General features: G+C 41.6%; 1 protein-coding gene across 1 annotated transcript; it reads right to left on the bottom strand.

Moving 5' to 3' along the window:
- Positions 1-65: 65 nt before the first annotated feature.
- Positions 66-19,499, bottom strand: LOC120788272 (zinc finger protein 408-like). Its single transcript, XM_040123919.1, has 8 exons — positions 19,221-19,499; positions 16,845-16,903; positions 15,149-15,363; positions 11,640-12,406; positions 10,307-10,516; positions 9,791-9,914; positions 8,726-8,959; positions 66-5,790 (listed from the first exon to the last, which is right to left on the bottom strand). Exons 1-8 carry the CDS (start codon positions 19,269-19,271, stop codon positions 5,141-5,143), a joined length of 2,310 nt encoding a protein of 769 aa, XP_039979853.1. The 5' UTR covers positions 19,272-19,499; the 3' UTR covers positions 66-5,140.
- Positions 19,500-21,864: the final 2,365 nt, after the last annotated feature.

Raw genomic sequence — 21,864 nt, 5'->3', positions numbered from 1 at the left:
AATATTAAACAGGCAGCGACAGTGTGACGTGCCAAGCAAAGTGCCTGTAGTGTGTGCTCTCTCTCCCCCTTCCCTTGTTTCATATTGCGCTGTTTGAGCAAACTTGTTGAGCATCATGGAAAAAGGTATGTGGCGGGAGGTTGAGGACAATAGGTGAGCGGTGGTGCCCTTTACACTTTACACACACGTAGTTTACTTTCGCCTAGTGACACTAAGATTTTTTTTTTTTGTTGCCACCTCTGTATCAGTTTCGGTGATGTTCTTTTTTTTTTTTAGGTAAGCAAGTTAGGTCTTTTGTATGCGTTTTGTTATTCAGAGGTAGGGATTAGTCAGGCCTAGTTTTGTCACATTGATTTCTATTTGTTTGGCACAACCAGCTTGTCCCGTCCTCCCCCACATACTGAGAAGCTTGTTTAGGTCCGCAAGCATCGAGATGAGCTGAAAATAAATCAGCTTCATTTTCACTTCTACTCCAACTCCTTCAAATTCTTCTGGTTGTCGTGTCATCCTCTCCTTTTCCCCCTAATTTTCGCCAAGGAGAGTAAACAACGGTTAAAACAGAACAAGGCGGCGAAACGGTGAAACCCTGAGAGCACGCGCCAGTGCAATTTCTCTAAGGCGATCAATGTACAAAATGTGCGATATCTCAAAAGAGATTTGGGAAAACTAGTCCCGCCAAGGGAACAAAGGCAATTAAAACATTTCAAGAATCGCTGTCTGTGAATATCAACTGATAAAGAAGCTCCGTAACAGAATATAAACTAAAAAGAGAAGGAAACACGAGTCATTTTTCTTTTTCTTTTTTCACAAACTTTTTTTTTTCATACGGAATGAGGCACAAGATTCATAGAGTTGCTTTACAGGTTGTACCTTGCGGATCAGCACCTCCAAACAAATTAAACAGTCTTGGCAGTTAGTGGTAGAAGCTGCGAGCAGCTGGGAGTCCTGTGGGACACTGACGGAATAAACAACATTAGATTTATAACAGAGTTTGGTCAACTGAGGCCGCTTCATTTTTCAGGTGTGATCCCAATAAATTAGAAGGATAAATAGTCCTAAAGTACTAAAAACAACTATTGGTACGGTATTCTGTTTGCCTAGAAGTTTAAAGGTGCTATGTGTAACTTTTTGCTATCGATACATAGCCAGCGTTAGCATTAACAGCTGTTTACTTATCAGTTTAGAAGAAACGCTGCGACTTCAGCATCAAACTTCATTCCTTGACTCGCCAAGCGCAGTCCCCAGCGGTGGAAACCAACGCCAATGGTAACTCTTGTTTTGCTTCTATTTCACTGTCACTTCTTTTCCTCTGTTGAAGCGGGCATGCTAACCAGCTAGCCCTGTCCCGGCCGTCCCGTCCCGTCACTTTCCGACACTCACTGTAGCGTTCAGGCTGACCTGAGAAAGTAGCGCTGCTCAGAGAGCATATTACAACCTTTTTTTTCTTGTAAATGCAACGAAGGCCGAGGCTGTTAGTAGATGACCATCGCCACCACCACCACCATCACCCGATCCCGGCAAGACACCACATTCAGCGGCAAGGAAAACTTACATATAGCACCTTTAAGGCACCAACCATGAAGGCTGGGGACCTTCGCTGAATGTCGTTCAACAACTCTCTCTCTCAACTCATTTCATGTCATCTCTCTACTGCAGACTCAACAATACAGGAATAAAATGGCCATAAGAGACTTTGACAGAAACTGTCAGATGCAGCTCGACAGAAAAAAAAGGTGTAAGGGGAGAGGGTTTCAGATCATGTCAGACCATCTGACAACCGCTTTAGTCAAAGCCTGCTAAGGCCTTTACTCTTCTGGTCTCAGCCTTTCCACCAGATGTTGAACCTGCTGTTCTGCTCCCAGTTAGACACAAGTCCTGGCTCTGGGGAGAGGGTCCGATATCTCTTTATTGAATCTGAATCCAGTTCCGAATCGGCTTATCAAATCCCTTTTTTTTTTTTGGATAGTAGGTTTGGCTTGGAATGGTTAAAAAAGTGCCATTTGTACTTCAGTCAGTATTACTCCTAAACCTCAGAATCTGCTGTGGTGAAAGGGGTGTAGTGCTTTGTCCACATATCTTGTCAGTGATCTGACATTCATTAACCCTGTACGGATTCATTTTTCCAATTTTTCAGTCATGCTTCTCAAGATATCAAAAATGCCGGTGGTTCTTACTTTAAAATGATGAATGGCAGATAAATATTTAAGCAAAAGACTTGTCGTTCATAGATATGGCATTTGGCAGTTGTTGACGTGTTGAAGTGCATCCACTTTGGAACATTTAAAAAGGCCAATAGACTCCATCAGAACAGCTTATCGGTGGGTTAAAGAGCTTCCTACCCCGACATCTTTCTGATGTCAGATCAGTGGGGCCTGCGTCCGAATATTTCTGTGACTTTATGAAACCGACAATCCGACATTCACTCCCACTGTGTGCTGTGATTGCTCAGGAGGTGAGAAGACAGCCAGGGATTGAACTCTCTCAGCTTTTCTTTTCTTTTTTTTTTTTCTAATTTCGCTTTTCATTTCAGCAACGGGCTGATACACTGTGAACGTCTTCCTGGAGAGATTGCCTGAAACCCCATCATGGGGTCGAGGTCAGGGGTGACGTGCAGGCCGGTCAAGTTCTTCCACACCCGAATGGAAAACCATTTCTTTACGGACCTGGCTGAATGAACAGGGAGTTTGTCATGTTAAAACAGGAAAGAGAGGAACACAAAAGGTTGACGCACAGCTGGGAGCACATAAATTTTTAAAATATCACTGTATGTTTTAGCAGTAAGATTAGAAATAAGGGGCCTTGCACCTAAACAGCCCAAAAGTGTAGTTAGGAAGGCCTGTCTTCATACTTGTGGCCATATGGTCTATTTCTCGCCACTGCAATGGAGTTTGATAACGGTAAATTTTTTAGTGGTTTTGCACCAACATTCAACAACTGCGCATAAAAAAAGGTTAAAATTCGAGCGGAAACGAACGTCTACACTGACAAACCAACAAACGTCTGGCAGACACGTTGAAGATGTATCTGTGGTGGTCAAAGCTCTTCATTCAGATGCTTTAAAGTCACATTCACACAATCTAACTTCTGACATTATTTTTCCAATATGACTGCACCATTTTAATTAGACTTTCTAATTAATCTGCATTCTCTATTTTATTTTCCATGCAGACTTCTGAAAGGGGGTCGGATGAAAAGGAAACCACAAACAATTCTTTTAGGGGATGGTAATCTGTCTGAGAAGGTTGAGTAGCACTCTTGATGCTTTATCTAAGAGAGGATTTTTTTTTCGGAAAATATGAATTCATTTCTATTTTCAGTCTCTACATGTCTGTGTGTGTCAGACATCTAGCAGCTTTCAGCTCTGGTTGTACGGAGGGGGTTTTACAGTTGCTTGTTTCCATCATCCTGTGTCTCTCCAGTGGCTGAAGTGTTTGTCTTCATTCTCAGCAACATGACTAAGCCTTTGCATTATTTCTGTCTGATGTTGGTCTTTTCAGTCACAGCTGTGCTGCCTCCAGAATCTTTTCTCCTTTACTTTTACAGTGTTTCACGTCTCTATATGGTGACAGTTATTCTTTTGGCCTCCAATCCTACCTTATAGTTTTACATGCTGTCTTTTCTCAGTAAGTCTTCAATGTACCCTTGAGTACTCAGACATGCAGTGTAGTTTAGAAATATGAGTTTCGCAGGACTAGATTACAGAAGGATAGCAGACTGTGGTTGCCACTTGATCCCAGCTGCAGCTGATGTCGGTGACCATTAAAGGAAATGTTGTAAAATGCTTTGTTATTTGTCATGTTATGTTATAAAATACTTTCAATTGGTTACGCTTTATTTTACGGATGCATAAATTCCAATTTATTTCCAAAACAATCTCCAAAGATGTTTCCTGGAAAGATCCATATGATTCGGTACTACGGTTCTGTTGTTGATTTGTTCTTTGTCTTGCACAGTAATGCGAGGGAACCTCCTGCCTCGTGCAATTGATATTCAGTCCATTGTGTGAAACAACAATCTCAACATCAACCATAGTGTAACGTCCTCGAGTGTCAACATGGTTTCTGTTTATATTGTACAAAAGCAGAAGTTCACGAGGGGGATTTTCCATTTTTCGGGCAGGGGTGATCAGGCCCCAATCTACACCCTGGTGGATCTACTTTTAATCCTCCAGAGACACGCAGAGTACGAAAGCGAGTACGTGAACAATGACGCTTGTGTCGCAGCCGCTGTCTACACATAGGTTTGAGTAAAAAGCAAGTTTATCAGTGAGCTCACAGTTTATTATTAAACTGACCTGCCCAGCATCAGACAGCACAAAGACAGACTGTGTTTGACAGATATCTTCCTCAATCTGGTTCTACTTTTGTTTCACCTGTTAGGTTGAGAAAAATTACACCTTTTTTAGTACATGAAGTACACAGCCGGATTAATTTAAAAAAAAACTTGTGTGGGAGCACAAGGCTTTCAAACGTGGCTGGAGGCACACACGTACAGTACGTTGTATTTTTGGATGTACTTTGCTGTTTTATTTTCTATCTTCAAACTCCAGGGAATAACGGACTAAATGTAGAGGACTTGATGTCAAGTTGAGATATTTCCAGTGCAACTTCAATGGATTCTGACAACACAAGCGTTTTGTTTCATCTTAAGCATCGCCAGTGAATGTCAGCTTCAGGTGTCAGCCGCTCAGACTCAAACAGCGCACTAATGTTTAACAATCACAAGAAAAGAAATCCAGCGCTGAAGAGGCACACACACACAGCAAAAAGACCAGAATGCAACGAAATATGTTGGCATCTAAGTAAAGGGTAGGACATACTGTGCGACAGTTGCAGTTGATACTGTTGCTATACCCTCCTACATTTATAACCAGCAGCTAATTATGTCTAATGAGTTCACATCTGTTGTGTAGGGGCTTTTCAAGGGGAAATCTGGGGTTTGCAAAAAATAATAAACTGAAAGACGAGGTAGGTTGAAGCAAGGAGAGTGTAAGAAACAAACAAGCACTTATTATACAGTTGACTGAGATGTGTTGAACATAAGGAATTGATGATATTTACTACAACCGTGCGACGTGATCTGATCTCTTTTCTTTTGGATCTTTCCCACCAGAGATGGTTCGAGAAACGGAGACTTTAGGCTACATGGTGTTTATCTCCACAGTCTGAGCCACAGAGCAGAGTCCGCTCCCCTCCTCCTGTAAGATCAGCAGCTCTCCTACTGTCTGCTGCCCATGGACCACAATGCACTGCTCTGCGCCCTCTGATATCACCACCTCCACCAGCTCCTGCCCCGTCCCTGCGGGCAGCGAGCTTTCCGAGGTGAGGAGCAGGGGGGCGGAGCTTGGCGTGGACAGGTTGTCTGTTTGGACGTAGACGACGGCGTGTTGGACGTTACTCGAAGCCTCCCCATCTCCTCCTCTTGAGGTCTTGTCCTCTTGAACTCTCTTTCCTTCCTGCCTCGCCTCCTTTTCCTCCACTTTCCCTCGTCCTCTTCTCCGCTTCACTTCACCAGCCTCCTTCTCTCCTGCCCCTCCAGGGACAGAGTTCTTCTTGGGTCTGCCTCTGATCGGCTTCGGGTGACTGCAGCTTAAAGCCGCTAACTCTTGCACGTCGTCTTTCTTGCTGCCGTTTGTCTCCTCTCCGTGTCCTCCCTCTGTCCTGTGCTGAGCTTGGTGCCTCAGCAGACTTTGTCTCACCGTATATGAGGCGCCGCAGTGGCAGCTGTACGGCTTCTCCATCAGGTGAGACGACTTTATGTGCCTTCTCAGCTTGGTGGCCAACGTGTATCCTGAGGAAAAAAACAAAAAGTCAAATCTGAACCATAAAAAACAACCATGCATAGAACGTTTATTTGTATTTATTTACTCCCCATCAACAGATAAATATTTGAGAAAAACCAAGACAAGTAAAGATGTGTTTGCATCATTAACAGTGTTCTTAACCTCATGTTTGCTGTGATTTTCATTTTATTACAGTACAAACATTTTTGAACCCGAATAGTCAATTCCCATATTCTTAGAACTGTAGGTTTTTTTTAAACCATCTATCCAATGTAAATTTTTCTTTATTCTTGTTTTTAATTCTCTTGGTAGCGTTCTATATTTGTATTATTCTGTCATAAAGAGACCAAACCAGCTATGTGTTAGTCTGTCTCTTAATACTTTGACTTCCCTACTCTGTCCCCAGCCCACTGGGTCCTACTGAAGTTGTAAGTTTTCTAAAACAGATCACAAATATGTAGAGTATTTTCATTTAGGGATGGATTCTGATAACCAGTTACATTTTTTATCCTGTTCTACGCTGGTAAAATACCTTGATTTCTTAAGTTCCGCAGCCAATGACTCCCTTACAGGCATCCGCAGGGAAAAAAAAAACAAAAACAACCGCGTGCTAACTCAGCAATGCTGTTGTTAACAACAAACATGGTGGATGCCATCTTGAAGTGGGAGGTCCTTTGCTTAAATATCTACACACTGTTTTCCGTGAAGGACCAGATTCTGTGAACTGAAGCTTTGCAACAATGAGTTTGCCTCCAGGTAAGGTTAAGAGCAATGTGCAGCAAAACATCAGCGATTTAATTTTAATTTTAATTGATATTCAATGGATGATAAAGTAGAATTAGTATTATTTTCAATGCGTTTTTTTTTCAACTTCTGCAGCTGCAGCACAGCCCCCCAGTGAGCAGAGATAAAATGTGAGGTGAAAGACCTGCGGACCTTCAGCTCAGCAGACTGTCCACGATTTAGGTTTGATAGTTGGTTACTGTCGTTTTTTATCAGTGTCAGTGTCTCGCTCGTCTGCTAGTTGGTCCCTAAATCACAATTAAAACGACCAGTTGTGTTAACGTGTTTAGAGGAAGCTAGGTACTTAAATATCAAGTTTTATCTTTAGTTATACACAAGAGTTGAAAGTTGTTTTGTTACTGCGCTGAATGATTTTTTTGTTTTTACGAACAGATGTTTTAATTCCCCACCAAACAAACTACGTAAAAAGATCTCATAAGGAATTCGAAAGGATTCGGGTTTGATAAAATGCAATGGCTAGTTACTCAAACAGGAGGAAATAGTGCATTTGCTGGGGACTATTTACAGCGATGGATTAATTCACATTTGGTGCTGTAGTGAGTATTTGTGGCAGCAGGACGGTGTGTGTGGGACTGAGTCAAAATAAACTACAGAGTGTGTGTGTTCATGGTGATGAAGGAACATGTCACCCAGTGCAACGCTGTGGCTCACTAATGTGTGTTTAGTAGTTTTTGTACAGGAATGGAGCGCTATGGTACAGAGGAATAGGATCTTTCAGGCTTCGGATACACACACAAAACTTTTTAGTAGGAGACAAGTTCATTGTTGATTTTGGTCTTGTCATGAAATTTGTTGACAAAAAGAAAAATATAGAATAGCATCAGAATTATCCTTTAAGTTGATTTGTAAAATTGTGTGTGCAGCACTTAAAATACTGCCTCAGTGCATAAACAGTGCTATATATATATATAAACCTACCTTCCCCTCAATAGCTGAAGTCCAGATATATCAAAATTCCCTCCTGTAATTATATTTTACAAAAGTTATATAATAAAATGTAAAAAAAACAAACAAACTTGCCATCTGTGCCTGTAAGCCAGGCATGAGGGATGAGATGCCATTTGTAACTGTCTTAAAAAAAAAACAGTTTGAGTCCAACAACAATGAAACCACTGAACTCAGCACCCAAGTTTTTGCTGTCTAACGCTTCATAAAAGGAAAATGTGGACAGCCTTGTGATGTGCAGTCTGTGCTTCCCAATCATGTATGCAGCACAGAACATCTGCAGCCCACTGAGTGAGATAAACAAGGTTGCTTGGAGGGGAATTGACCAGCGTTTGCTTTCTGCCCCTGACTGGCTTTCTTCATTGACTCATGAAATACAATGTTGATCTAAGATGCGTGGGACATCGTGATGATAAAGGGGAACTCCACTGAATTACACATCAAAGTCTGTTTCCAGGTGTTCTTGAATTGGAAAAGTAAAAATTCTATCCTCAAGTGTTAAAAATGTTATTTAAAAAAAAAAAAAAAAAAAAAAAAAAAATCAAGGTTATATTGTGCAAACACCACAAAAATCATGAACAACATTTTAATGATTTATGTAATTGTGATACTGAATGTTAAAGCTGCATTTATCAACAGCTGGAATGCAGAGGAACAGTAACCTGACTCTGTATTTCCTCTCAGCTCATTGTTTTGGGACTGTGGTTTGCAAATTTAAACATTTTGGTTCACTGTCACCGCTCTCATTAGTTTCGCTTTCACTAAAAAAAAACACAAAAAAAAATGTATTTTTCTCAGGAGTTGGTGGAGACCAAAACAGAGCTAAAAAATAATTACATAGTTAATATGGGAATTACATTTGACTGTATTGTATTTAAAGTTTGTTTGGCTACTTCCAAGTGGATAAAAGGACAGTTAATGCAGATTTAAAGACACTATGTGTAGAATTTTAAAAACCTTCTGCTTTGTTGTAGGGGAAAAAAAAAAAAAAATGCTGAGGTACCCTGCTAAAACCCCTGGGATAAAGACTGTGGTGCAGAGGGAACTGGACTTTCCAAACTGAGATGAAATGGGAGAAAAATTCTTCATAGAATTAGTTAGCCAGGCGAGATTAGAGGACCTGTCCCCAGTTTCCTCCCTTGATTTTCCTACACAATTGCATTAGACTTTTAAATTTTGATATCACGTTTTAACCTTTTCCACAGATAAGGCAGCGATGTGGCCTTTCTCCAGTGTGCAGTCTCTCGTGGGACTTCAGGCTGTGCGGGTCCCTCAGCGATTTTCCACAATAGCTACAAAGGAAACCTCCTCCGGTATGGGAAAACATGTGCCGGTGGAGCTCTGGTTTCTGGGAGAAACTCTGGTTGCACTCGGAGCAAGGATACGGCTTCTCTCCGCTGTGAATTCTCAAATGGCACTCAAGGTTTCCTGAGATAGAGAAACAGAGAGAGAGACAGACAGAGAGACAGTTAGACAGACAGAGACTATATTTGTCGATGGAGGAGGCTGTGGAGCGGGACAGGGTGAATATGCATTTGTCCAATAACGTGTGAAGATTAGGTCCTCCCACAAGATTGATGCTGTCACTTGGACAAATGACACAGAAATTGGGGGAACTGATCACAGATGGAGAAATGCTCTCGGCCTTAGAAGACTCAACTGTGTAATTTTTCTCTTGTTGAGAATAACCGAGCCAAGTTAACTCATCGCTGCAAAATTATGCTTTCTGTGTATCACAGCTAAAGGAATACTTTGGTTTTTTGGGCAGTGGTGGAAGAAGCATTTAAATCCTCTGCTTATGTAAAATGAACAATATCACACTGTAAAAATGCTCTGGTACAAGTTAAAGCCCCGCATTCTACATTTTACTGAAATAAAAGCATTATCGGCAAAAATTAAAGTAGATTAGTAAAACAATTTCAACACAAACTGACCATTATAACCGTCATGAAGGCAGGATTCATGGCAGGGCTGTTGTGTTGGACTGCATTAGTTTTAGCTGGGTTGTACCTAATAATCTGACAACGGAGCGTTCTTTGTGACTAAATCGGACACACAATCGATTTTTTCAACATTGTCATTACACAGTTTTAATAATTATTAAGGAAAAGGACAGATGGTTGGTTTCTGGAGCAGCATTTAACAAGATCTGCCGGCGGGGAAAAAAAAGAAACATCTGGCCACAGCAGCATTTTCTCAACTGAGCACGCCTGACAGCTCGCTGAAGCTCCAGGATCAGGCTCGGGCCTCAGACATTACCTTTCTGACTGAAGCACTTCCCGCAGTGCTGACAGGTGTGAGGTTTTTCCCCCGTGTGGAGCTTCATGTGGTTCCTCAGAGAGCCGAAGTTAGCCAGCAGCTTGGGGCAGAGTGTACACTGCACCTTGGAGAGAAATCCAAATTCAAATGCAGCATGTCTTATTGCCTTCTTTTAAGTAAGTAAAGTTCAAACTGCTGGTTGGCGAGAAACAGTAAGACCATGCATGCAAATTTAACGATTTTAGATTGTACGTAAAAGATTTTAAAATTTTGATTGAGCTGTGCAGAGACAGAAACCTTTGGTTTAAAAGTGTGAAATAGCTGAAGGGAATGTGCAGCAGCAGCAGCACTTTACAAATGTTCCTCCTCGCTGTTCGCAGACTTTGGGAGAAATACAGTACATGAGGAATAATTGAGCTGCCCACTGTCGTCCTTATTAAAACAGCAGTAATTTCAAAGTGTCGCCACAGATGAGTGAACAAGCACTTAACTGTGCAGAGTGAAACGCGTCCCTACCTTGGGAGGCTGTGTGTAGATCATTCTGCTGCAGTGAAGGAGGCGGTGGATGCGTAGGGAGGGGCGGCGTGCGAACGCCTTGCCACAGTGCTCACAGGTGTAAGGTTTCTCTCCGGTGTGCAGGACCATGTGCTCCTTCAGGTCCCGCTTCAGTCCGTAGGTCTTCTCACAGTGAGGACAGGAGAACGGGCGCTCCCCGCGGTGACTCATCTGCAAATTAGGCCATTATTATTCCATATGTATTATTACTACTGCTGTTCTTATTGTTCACTAGGATGGCTGAATTACTGCTCTGCTTCATGACTCAGCTGCCACCCATTAACACCATGTTTAAAAAAAGCCATGTTGTATTTTGCAGTTCTAAACCCTTTTATTTGTCAATGGTTGTTTTTTTTTTTCCCCTGTGAATTGCTCAGGACATCCACAGTAAAAATCAGCTCTTGGTGTCAAGAAAGAATATTATGTGATCTCTTCAGCTCATTCCAGAAAAAGTTAGCTGCTAAAAAACAAGACATGTCTGAGATATGTTTGTGATCATTTAGAAAAACCTGCATTCACAAGTTTATTTTTCAACTGTAAAATGATCCTTGTAAATAATATTTGTTCATGTGTTTATGTAAAACAAAACCAGACACATTGGCTTTTGTATTTAAAAAAAAATAATAATAATAAAAAATTCTGTCAAATATTGATCCTGGATTTTTTTTGACCGATATCAACGGTAGAAAATTGAAGAATTTCTGACAATATATCAGGCTCTAGTCGCAATTGTAACTACATGGCAATGTCTGACAAAGATGAGCGACAAGAGCAGGCTACGATCAATGAGGGCCATTATTTTGGAGACCCTCCTATGACTACTTCAGTAACTTCCAATTATAATCAGGTATAGTTTATTGAAGTTCTGACTTTTTCATAGGCTGAATTCTTTATATGCCAGTTATGTAATTTTTTAAATCTCAACTCAAATATATTTTGTTGTATTTGTGTTGTTTATAGTTGTTATAAAACTGTATTAATACTAATTTAATGTCTGGTGATGTCAATCTTTAAAATTTACTGTTAGTTTCATGTTTTGGAGTCTTTTTAACGTTAAAATGCTGCTCAGAGTCATATTTTGGTCACAATTCTTAAACGACGAAATTCAAGGGATCCTTACTGAAAATGTTTCATTAGGTTATGGGATCATACAAAAAACATGAATATCAGCGGGTATCAATATCAATATCTCATCTGTCTCAAAAATCCAATATAGTCCGGACTTTGAAGAAAGAAAGAAAGAAAGAAAGAAAGAAGGAAAACAATTCTTTTATTAGTTTATCACATCCTCTACCTGATGGGCTCTGAAGCTCTCGGCAGACGTGTAGTTTTTCCCGCACTCTTGGCAGGTGAAGGGTTTCTCCTCTGTGTGACTGAACTGGTGTTTCTTTAAGTGACCGAGCTGGTAGAACTTTTTACCACAGCTGGAACATCTGTACCGCCTCTCCCTGATCTCTGGATGCCACGTCGGAGCGGCTGCGATAGCCTCAGCATTAGGGTGTAATATCTTCATGGAAAGCACCTTTTCTGGGACGGACTCGGCGCCCCCAGCGGAGCTCTGGCTCTGCCCCTCTGTCTGTGTTGGTGGGTCGGGGCGGGCAGGGGGTCGCTTCACCCGGCCGGTCAGACAGTGAACCCGTCGCGGCTTAGAGGCCAGACGGGAGCTGCAGCGAACAGCAGGGGCTGCAGAGAGGCCTCGGGAGTCGGTCTGTCGGTCCTTAGAGCTACAGCGTGACTCTGTGTCCACAGCAGACGGGACTCTACCCGTCGTGTCTGTGCGTCCACCTGCAGCTGTCCTGTCTGTTTGACCATCAGCGCCACTGTCCTGCTGTCCTTCACTGTCCAGACCTGGCTCACACAGGATTTTCCTGACTCTCCTCTTCCTCCTGTGTCGGGTTGAGTGACTCCACTTGAAGTGTCTGCAGGGCTTTCTGTAAAGTTCCTCCTCCTCTTCCTCCTGTTTTCTGTCCTTTTGTTTGTCGTCTGTCTCTTCCTTTTCCCGAATGACTGATATGTTGTTAATTACGGCCTCTGGGTTGTTTGTGTGTTCCACCTTGTTACCTGTCCATTTCAAAAAATACAATCGAAGCAGTGCGAAATGGTTAGTTGACTGACAGAAAATGCATCCGCAACAGACGTAATAATTATTTAATCACTGAAGTCCTTTATCATAAATATGAAGCTACAGCCAGTTTTCTTAGCTTAGCATAAAGACTGCATTCAGGGGGAAACAGCTAGCCCGGCTACCCACCAGCACCTTTAAGAGGTCACATATTAACAAGTTATATCTTGCTTGTTTAATCTGTACGCATTCTTGGCTTTTTTCCCCCAGACTATTTCACTGCCAGGCTCCAGTGGCTCCCTGGAGTCTCCGCTGGTTGGCCGGTAACCTCGCAGAGATGACAACCGGACACTTCATGATGTTTTTTATCTTTGGAACGAGGCAGGCCGGTTGTTTCCCCCTGCCCCCAGTCTCTTATGCTAACCTAGGATAATCAGCTGCTGGCTTTAGCGTCGTATGTACCGTACACAAATGAGAGTGGTATCAATCTCCTCATCTAACTCTCAGCAAGAAAGCAAATATGTGTGTCTAACTAGCTGTTGTTGTAAGCATTTACACACTGCTGGCTGAGGAAGTACTGTAAAACGATGCACTGGGTTGTTTTGCTTATTAAGGATTTTAAAAACTTCCCCTCTGAAGAACGTAATAACTACGTACAGCTGTTCAACAAATGCACAACAATAAAACATACAATTTTAATAATGAATTCAATATTTCCTTCTGAAGTATAGTAAAGTATGAAGTAGCATAAAATGGAACAAGTACCTTATATTGCATTTAAGTGCAGTACTTAAGTAAATGTAGTTAGTTACCTTCCGTGACTGATCTATACACACATACACACACACACACACACACACACTTGTTCTGTATGTACACTTTGTACCAATTTATATTCATGTGTATGCACAGTGTGTTTTCATTATTAAGTGTTTCCATTTGTTTACATTCTGTATAACTGCCTGTTTCCGCTTTCGTTCTTATTTATTCATTTTAGAGCTTCTCTTATCTACTTGTTATTGTATTTTTGCCTAAATTACAGGCTTCTTTTCTCCATCCAAATCTAATTAATATATGCCCCCCGCAACAATGTAACTTGCCTGCAGGGACCCACTGCTTCTTATCTTATTATCTTTCATTTAGTATTCATAATTGTTTTGGAGATGCTTTCATGATTTGTACGCTCAATCTGTTTAAATTAGCGCTCTCCGAGAGCAGGAGTTTAATAAGACATCCCCAGTACAGCCACAGTCTGTTGCTGCTGGGTGTTTAATGTCCCATTAATCACGGCACAAAAATGCTCCTCAAACCAGGAATAATAAAGGATTAATGGAGCTGGAGGTCATATCCTTTCTATATAACACGTGCGCTTTAACGGTTTTTCTTTTCTTGCTTGGTGTTTTCGTTTAATTGATGTGCTTGGTGTTCGCCAAAAACGATTCATCCTCTTATTATTCTTCTCTGGCTTTCGTTGCTCAGGTTGAGGGCGTTTCGGCTGATGAGAGGTTTTTCCTCACAAAGCTGTCAGCTAAACCTAACTGACGTCAGTGATTCGCGGAAATTCTGCTCTCATCGTTGAGCCGATGAGTGAATACGATGCTCATTCACCTACCAGGACCTCTGTGTTTACATGCAGCACATTTCATTCAACTGTAAGTGAAACTGCAATTGTAACGGTGGATGGTAAATGAGGTTTTCTGGGGTCAAAACGAGTCCACTGAACTCTAGTGGAGTTAAATGTCCCTCTAGCTCCTCTAGGTGGACAGTATGAATGGAAACAGAGTGGACAACAACCAGTCTGTTTACATTACTCCATATAACCCTGTTTGGTACCACGTCACTATAATACTCTTATTACCGTCATTACTGACTTAATGAATGCTGGGTAATAATATTAATAACATAAATCAGTGAACATAAACTGCCAACACTTTACTTTGACCTCCCTCCATTCACCAAATGGTTTATAACACCATATAATGTAGTTGTAAACAGACATACGTGTTTATTAATGTATGTCAATATATAGTGCAGTAAAACACAGTTGTAATTATATAAAATATGTCTTCATAAAAGAAGTCGTAATTGTTGACAAGTGCTGTATTTTTTTCCTGCTATTTCCTGTTATAAATTGTACGTGTTGCGTATTTTATTGTTGTTTGAATGGCTAATGTGACGTCTGGCCAAGAGACAGCGGTTGAAAATGAGTCTTTCTGCTATCACTGTTGTGAGCTCACATGAAAATTAAGGATTCCATCCGTTCGCAAGTGTCCTCTTGTTGTAACTCGATGTATCTAGTTACAAGATTCGGTCAAGGAGGCTTCAGACTGAAGGGCCCGATAACCCTTAATTAATGACATACTAACAACTGCAGGCTCGAAGCAAAATATTGATTCTCATTTTAAAATAAACCATTGAGTCTTAAATACCAGCTAAAGAGATAAAGCAAGTTACTTTGACAGACGATGTAGAGCAAGCAGCGAACATTGTGGGCTCAAATTTACTTTTCAATAAAAACGTCTTTAAAGTGAAACTTCTGGAGACGCTTAAAGAGATTTTGATACCCAACTTTGGCAAAATGAAGCCAATCTCTCACCTTTCTGGGGCATAAACCTTGTAATGAATCCTTCCTTAGACTTTAGTGTGAACACAAACCTGATGACGTTTTCCTTTAGGCTGATTTACGTATAACCAACTGTCTGTAGCTAAGATCAACGCCGTGTAATAATATCTGTAGTCACCTGTGTCTTGTGCAGCGGAGTTGTTCCGTGTGTCCGGTTTGTCCGCCGTCCTACTTTTCCCCACGGTGACATCGTACAACAGCAGCTCTGTTCCCGGCGGGACGTCCTCGCACACACGCAGACACACGTCCGCGCACTCGCCCACACACACCTCTCCACACGCACACTGCACTGCCACGTTCTGCTGGGCTCTGCTTGGCGCCTGGCAGGCAAAGCTGGAGGGGGGGTACACGGAATCAAAATGAGTTGAACGCTGCAGTGGGGGGTTTTTGTATTGGGTCGGAACGTGAAGAGAAAACAGTGTGGAATTACATTTGAGACTTTGAGACAGAGACTTAGGGCATAACCTTGAAAATGCGTCTAATGCATGTGAGTTCACATTATGGGCTATATAGTAATTAGGATATTTAATACTTTGTTTGGTGAGTTGGCATTAATGCAACTACAGTCCCCTGTGGCCCATCACGGGAGACTTGGTGGCAGAATATGACGGTGCAAACTTTTTTTTTTTTTTTTTTTTTTACCAGTTTCACTTTCTGTGAGAGAAAAAATAGGCCTTTTTTTTTTTTTACCCAGGACACCAAACAGTACACAGCCTGGAGCGTGAAACATCGTTGGAACTACATTGTGCAGCCAGCAGCAGACGACACACAAACCACGGTGTTGGCAAAACCTAACAATATGGTAAAAAATATGAAGTGAGAGAGGGGAGAAGTGGGAGGGGAAAGGTATCCTCTTCTGTAAGGTACGAAGTCGGTTCCTAATTAAGCATTTCTATATTAAGATTTGGAATAAAATCTCAGTTAATCTGAACAATCTTAAATAATTATACATTCAGGACTAAGATGGGTAAAGACTGAATAGACTGCCACTTTAAAGAGGTGTAAGTTTTTCCTTATCTGAATCCAAGGTCTAAAGACAGGTTGTCGTATGCAGATTGTGAAGCCCTATTTTAGCCTGTATAAATTAAGTTGACTTGATTTCTACCCTGTCTGCTCCTTAAAAAAAGTAAATATGCAATTTTTTGATTCCCTGAAGTTTGCATATTAGTTTGCTGAGACATCGAAAGCCTTTCTCCATCTTGATAAACGTTGGTGGACACTGAAAACGCCAGAAACAAGACTGGAAAAAAGTTCAGGACCTGAAGAAAAGCATTTATTTACGTTACAAAAAAAAGTCAATGGGCCTCATGCAAGAACATTTTTGTACTCTCATCCTAAAACCCTCTTCCTTTTTACTGTGAGGTTTGCTCATGCGAGTTTTCAAAGACAGAGTCACCGAACTCCCTTAATTGTCATAAACAGCTCGTTACAACCCGATGAACACCACCTGCTCGTGAGTAGCTGCATGTTTGTCAGATTTGATCATTAGCACTATCAATGCCCACCTGACTGCTATCTAAGACAACCTGCTCGGCTCCATCTGTCCACGAGCCTCATTCACAAAAATGCCACCGAGGTAAAAAGAAGAACTTCACATCACAGAGCTTCGAGCCCTGCTGCCAGAAATCTGTGCGCCTGAAGGAAAATTCTAAATACCAATGCCTCGCACATGCTTCTTAAGAACAAATCTCTTCGTACGAGTGGTTCTTGCATGAGGTCCAATATCTCTTCAGAATCAGATAAAGATGCAAAAAACAAAAAAAACAAAAAAAAAAGCCCCAGTTAGTTTGGTGTGAAGCCTCGTGTCAACTTACTTGATCCAGACAACGTTTCGCAGGAGAGCCTCCTTATTTGCTGTTATCTCTATCAGTACCTACAAAACACAACACAACATAGAGGTTCACGTTGAATCGTATTTAGTTTAATACTTCCTAAACAATCAGAGGGTCACCATCTGGGTTAAGTATTTTCTACACCGTCTAGTACCTGTACACAATATGTGCTTTTATATCATTACTCTCCCCACTTACTACAAAATAAAAATGAACTGATGGCTGGGTTGTACTTTGAACGTGTATTGATTGCAGTGCCCTTTTAAATTATCAGTGGCGCATCTTTTTATCAGCGAAGCCGCTCTGACTCTTTCTCCTCGTGTTTTCCTTTGTAGAACGCTTGGTGGAAATTACAAGGACTGCTTCATTATCTTCCCACAGAGTCTGCACCTAATTAAGCAGCAGGGCTCGCATTTATGTCGCTGGTTCCGTCAGCAAGCGAGACTAAATGGCTTCAAACGAAAGAAGTTCCCGGCGGATGTAAAAAAAAAAATCACCAAGAAGAATCTCGAGGCTGAGTCAGCGATGAGACGTCTTTGCATCAGTCAGCCAGGATGGACTCAGGTCTAGGACTTAAACCTGGTGGCTTGACTCTTGACTGCCGTTTGAAGAGGGAAGCGAATGATTACGGCAGTGCTTCTATCTTGTTATGGCCTCCGTTGAGGCATTCGGAATCTTAATGGGTAGACCGACAGCATGAAACGAGACGAGCGACGATAAAACAGATTCTGCAGCTGGAACTTGTATTTGTGTTTTTATAGAGAGAGCCAATCTGTTGCAGAGTTCTCACTGCTGTGTGTTTTCGTTCGACAGTACTGATTTCGGAGAACTCGGTGTTTGTTCAGGCCCAAACACATTGTGATTGGAGGTGCCGGTACAGCCTAAATGTGGCCGCCGGTACAGTATATCGTTCTATATCTTATCTCACAGGTACAAGCTCTCAATGGGCCAGCTAGAGAAACAAAGAAGCGTTGGAGTTACGAGTTTACAGGACAGACATGAGTAACTGAATAACTGCAGATCGAACTCTGATGTGAACATTGAGGCAATATGAAAGAGAGAGCAAAAAAAAAAAAAAAAAAAGCCTATGTTTTCTGATGAGGTTAAATGGTTTAATGTTGAAAGGAAGTTGCTGCTGCTTTTAGCCATGCCAGTCACGTGACTCTATGCACAGTCACCGCTCTGGTCCGGAATGAAATGTCTCTATGACTGTTGAATGGATTGCCATGAAATTTTTTTGGACAGACATTCGTTGTCCCCAGAGGATGACTCCTACTGAATTTGGTGACCCCCTGGATTTTTTTCTCTGGCGCCACCAAGAGGTTGACATTTGTGGTTTTCAGTGAAAAGTCTTCACAATTATTGGATGGATTGCAATGGAATATAGTACACACATCCATGAAAACCTACCTACCCATGAAAAGTGCTCTTCTAATATACCATAAACTGCTTCTTGGTTCTCCAAACAGCTTAGCACGTTACCTTAACCCTATTCTTACAGCTACGGTTCTCAAGGGATTTCTTATAGGTCCTTGTCACAGCAAACACTTTGACTTGACACCAGGTGTTACCAGTAACAATTAACGATGGATTTGTTCGACTGTGAGCCAGCATGAAGAAAACCAGGACCCTGAAACTGAAGCAGCTAGATGGAATTAAGCCCTCATTAATCTTATTATTTAGACAGGTAAGAGTTTATCTTTATTAATCCCAAGGGGAGATTGCAGTGTTGCAGCAGTCACTAAATCACACAAATCACAAAAACAATGAGGTAAAGGCTAAATTATATACGTAACTAAATAACGCATAAAAATAAAAAATAACTATAGATAATTGAAAAAAATAAATAAATGAAAAACAGAGACTAATGATAGACCCATAGCTACAGTATGTGCTAAACGGACACTGTACAATGGCGGTAATATAATATACTACATACTGACATACTGTGTATATACTGTAGCTCCAGCGCTTTTCATGTGTTCAACCGTCTTGCTGTTTTATTGTGTTTTTGTTTTCATGCTGCCTTTCTGCAATAAAGATCTGAACTGAATATCAATATCAATCAGTATAAAGACAAAACCTCACCTACAGACTTAAATGCAGTGTTGTACCTGTGGACTACAGGTACAAAACTCTTTTCCAGCACACTTTTTTGAACATTTTTTTATTATTTTTAAGTATAATAAAATCAAAACCCAGTTAACTTTTGAATGAAAATTTTTTTTAAATTTAAAATCCAAATGAACAGACATGCCTATTGGACAATCAGCCTTAATCAGGATCAAAGCCTGCTCTGTCTACATGTTGTTAATCTGTAATAATGTTCCTTATTTCAAAAATTTGCGTTCAGTTTACCTCTTCTGCCTCTGCGCTGTTCGTCTGACCCATTTTGGACTCAGAGTTCATCGTGAGTTCACCCTCTGGGCTGTGAATCACCGGGTCGGTGGGATACTTCCAGCTCCACTCCGTGTCCCCCTCCCTCCCCAGCAGGGTCCCAGCCTCCAGCGATCGGCCGACCCACCACAGCCCCAGCCTGCCCTCACGGAGCTGCGAAGGCCCTACGGCGATGCCGGGGAAGCAACGTGGAGAGAAATGAGGCGAGAGCAGACGGGACGGGAGGAGCAAGACTGGCCATCAACCTATACAGAGAAAAAACAAAAAGCAGGTTAAAGGGGGAAATAAAGCCAAACTCCAGAGCTCTGGTGGCTGATTTACATAGCTTACTGTGACACTTAAATGGAATCGTAAATGTTATCGATTACACCCTTGCTTTTCCTGCTGTGACAAGTCAAAATGTCTACTGTGATACAAGTGGGTGTTTTTTTTAATCGTTCTTTAATGAGTCAGTGCTTGTGAAGTTACGGCCAAGATGAATCAGGCCGATACGTTTAATAATCCTCCTTCACCGTGCACCTACCAGGCGCAAAAAGTTGAGGTTGAAGTTGATGCAGAAGAGGTAAAGGAGAATTATTCGAGGGTCTAAGGAAAGAGGGCGTCGTAATGCAGAGGTTGTTAAGTCCCTTGAGGCAAATTTGTGATTTCTGATATTGGGCTATATAAATAAAATCTGACTTGACAATTTTTTGGTTTATCCTCAAATTAAGTTTGAAATTAATAAAATCTGCGATTACATCTAGGTATGGAAAACTTCAATTATCATGTGCATATATTATAAATGTACACTCAGCAAGTACTTCATTAGGAACGCCACGCGAATACTGGGTCGGGCCTCCTTTTGCTCCTAGAACAGCCTCAGGTCTTCATGGCCTGGATTCCACAGAATGTTGGAAACTTTCCTCTGAGATTCTGCTCCATGTTGACCTGATTGCATCACGTCACTTCTGCAGATTTGTCGGATGCACATTCATGCTGCCGGTCTCGTGTTCTACCACATCCCAAAGGTGTTCTACTGGATCCAGATCTGGTGACTGGGGGGGGCCACTGAAGTAAAATGAACTCATTGTCATGTTCATGAAGCCAGTTTGAGACGACTTCTGCTTTGTGACATGGAGCATTATCCTGCTGGAAGTAGCCATTAGAAGGTGGTGAACTGTGGCCATAAAGGGAAGCACATGGTCAGGGACGATACTCAGACAGGCCGTGGCATTCAAACCATGATTGGTTGGTATTAAGGGGGCACAAAGTGGAGCCAAGAAAACCTTCCCCAAACCATTACACCACCACCACCAGCCTGGGTGGTTGACACAAGGCAGGTTGGGTCCATGGATTCATGCTGTCTACACCAGATTCTGACCCTACCATCTGCTGCCTCAGCAGAAATCCAGATCAGACCAGGCTACATTTTTCCAGTCTTCAACTGTCCCATGTTGGTGAGTCTGCGTTTCTATTCTTGGCAGACAGGGCTGGAACCTGACGTGGTCTTCTGCTGTTGTAGCTCATCCACCTCAAGGTTTTATGTGTTGTTCATACTGAGATGCTTCTCTGCTCCCCACAGTTGTAGAGAGTGGTTACCTGAGTTACCGTTGCCTTTCTGTCGGCTCCAACCAGTCCGGCCCTTCTCCTCTGACCTCTCTCATCAACAAGGTGTTTCCGTCCTCAGAGCTGCTGCTGCTCACCTGATGGTTTTTCGTTTCTGGCTTCGTTCTGAGTAAAAACTCTGGAGACTGTTGTTTGTGAAAATCCCAGGAGACCAGCAGATTCAGAAACACTCAAACCAGCTCGTCCGGCACCAACAACCGCGTCACGGTCAAAGTCACTGAGATCACATTTCTTCCTCATTCTGATGTTTGAACATTGACTGAAGCTCCTGACCTGTATCTGGAGGATTTTATGATTTGCACTGGTGCAACCCGATTGGCTGATTTAATACGCAGGTGTACAGGTGTAATAAAGTGCTCACAGAGAAACAAACCACTGTTTTTAACACAACCAATTCAACACGATGTTCATTTCATGATCAGAAATGTTCAAAGTAGACAATACAAAATATGTAAAATAACGGCCAGAACTCTTTAAAACTATGTGACTTGAATATTTTATGTTTACACTTTTAGAACATACACAATTATTATATTGGTAATGTTATTTAATTTCACTATTTCCACTTATCAAGTAAAAGTACTAGTTATTCCGGTACCCTTTCCACCTCTGATTATGTTCAAATATATAGATATATCATCTTTAATAAGCTGTCTGACTAAACCAACGCAGGGCAACTGCATTTCTGGCCAACAACAATCAACACAGCCGTGCTAATGTGTTAGCTTCAAGCTGTTTGTGTAGATTTACTTCAACTGAAGGACATCAGCATTTATTGATCTGTGGTTACTGTTCCTCATATTGATTAATTACACATTTACAACCAAAGTTTAAAAAAAAAAAAAAAGATTTCTCAAAGCTAACGGTAACGGTGGGTGTTTTAAGCCAACCAACTTCAACGCTGTGTTAGCATTGGTAAGCTAAGTGGCTTTCGTTGGCAAAAGCCTGTGACCCAACGAACGATTTCATCAGCCAGTTGGATAATTAAAGTAACTGTGTA

Source organism: Xiphias gladius, chromosome 1 (genome assembly GCF_016859285.1).
Source record: "Xiphias gladius isolate SHS-SW01 ecotype Sanya breed wild chromosome 1, ASM1685928v1, whole genome shotgun sequence".
Lineage (NCBI taxonomy): Eukaryota > Metazoa > Chordata > Actinopteri > Istiophoriformes > Xiphiidae > Xiphias > Xiphias gladius.
Note: the sequence above shows the minus strand (reverse complement) of the source record. Positions and strands in the feature narration are given on the sequence as shown.

Excerpts from the sequence above, each read along its gene's own strand:
- LOC120788272 (XM_040123919.1), bottom strand. The coding sequence starts at position 19,271 with ATGAACTCTGAGTCCAAAATGGGTCAGACGAACAGCGCAGAGGCAGAA. Across the intron at positions 10,517-11,639 it reads AGAGCTTCAGAGCCCATCAG|ATGAGTCACCGCGGGGAGCG; the intron begins GTAGAGGATGTG and ends CCTAATTTGCAG. Across the intron at positions 9,915-10,306 it reads TCTACACACAGCCTCCCAAG|GTGCAGTGTACACTCTGCCC; the intron begins GTAGGGACGCGT and ends TTTCTCTCCAAG.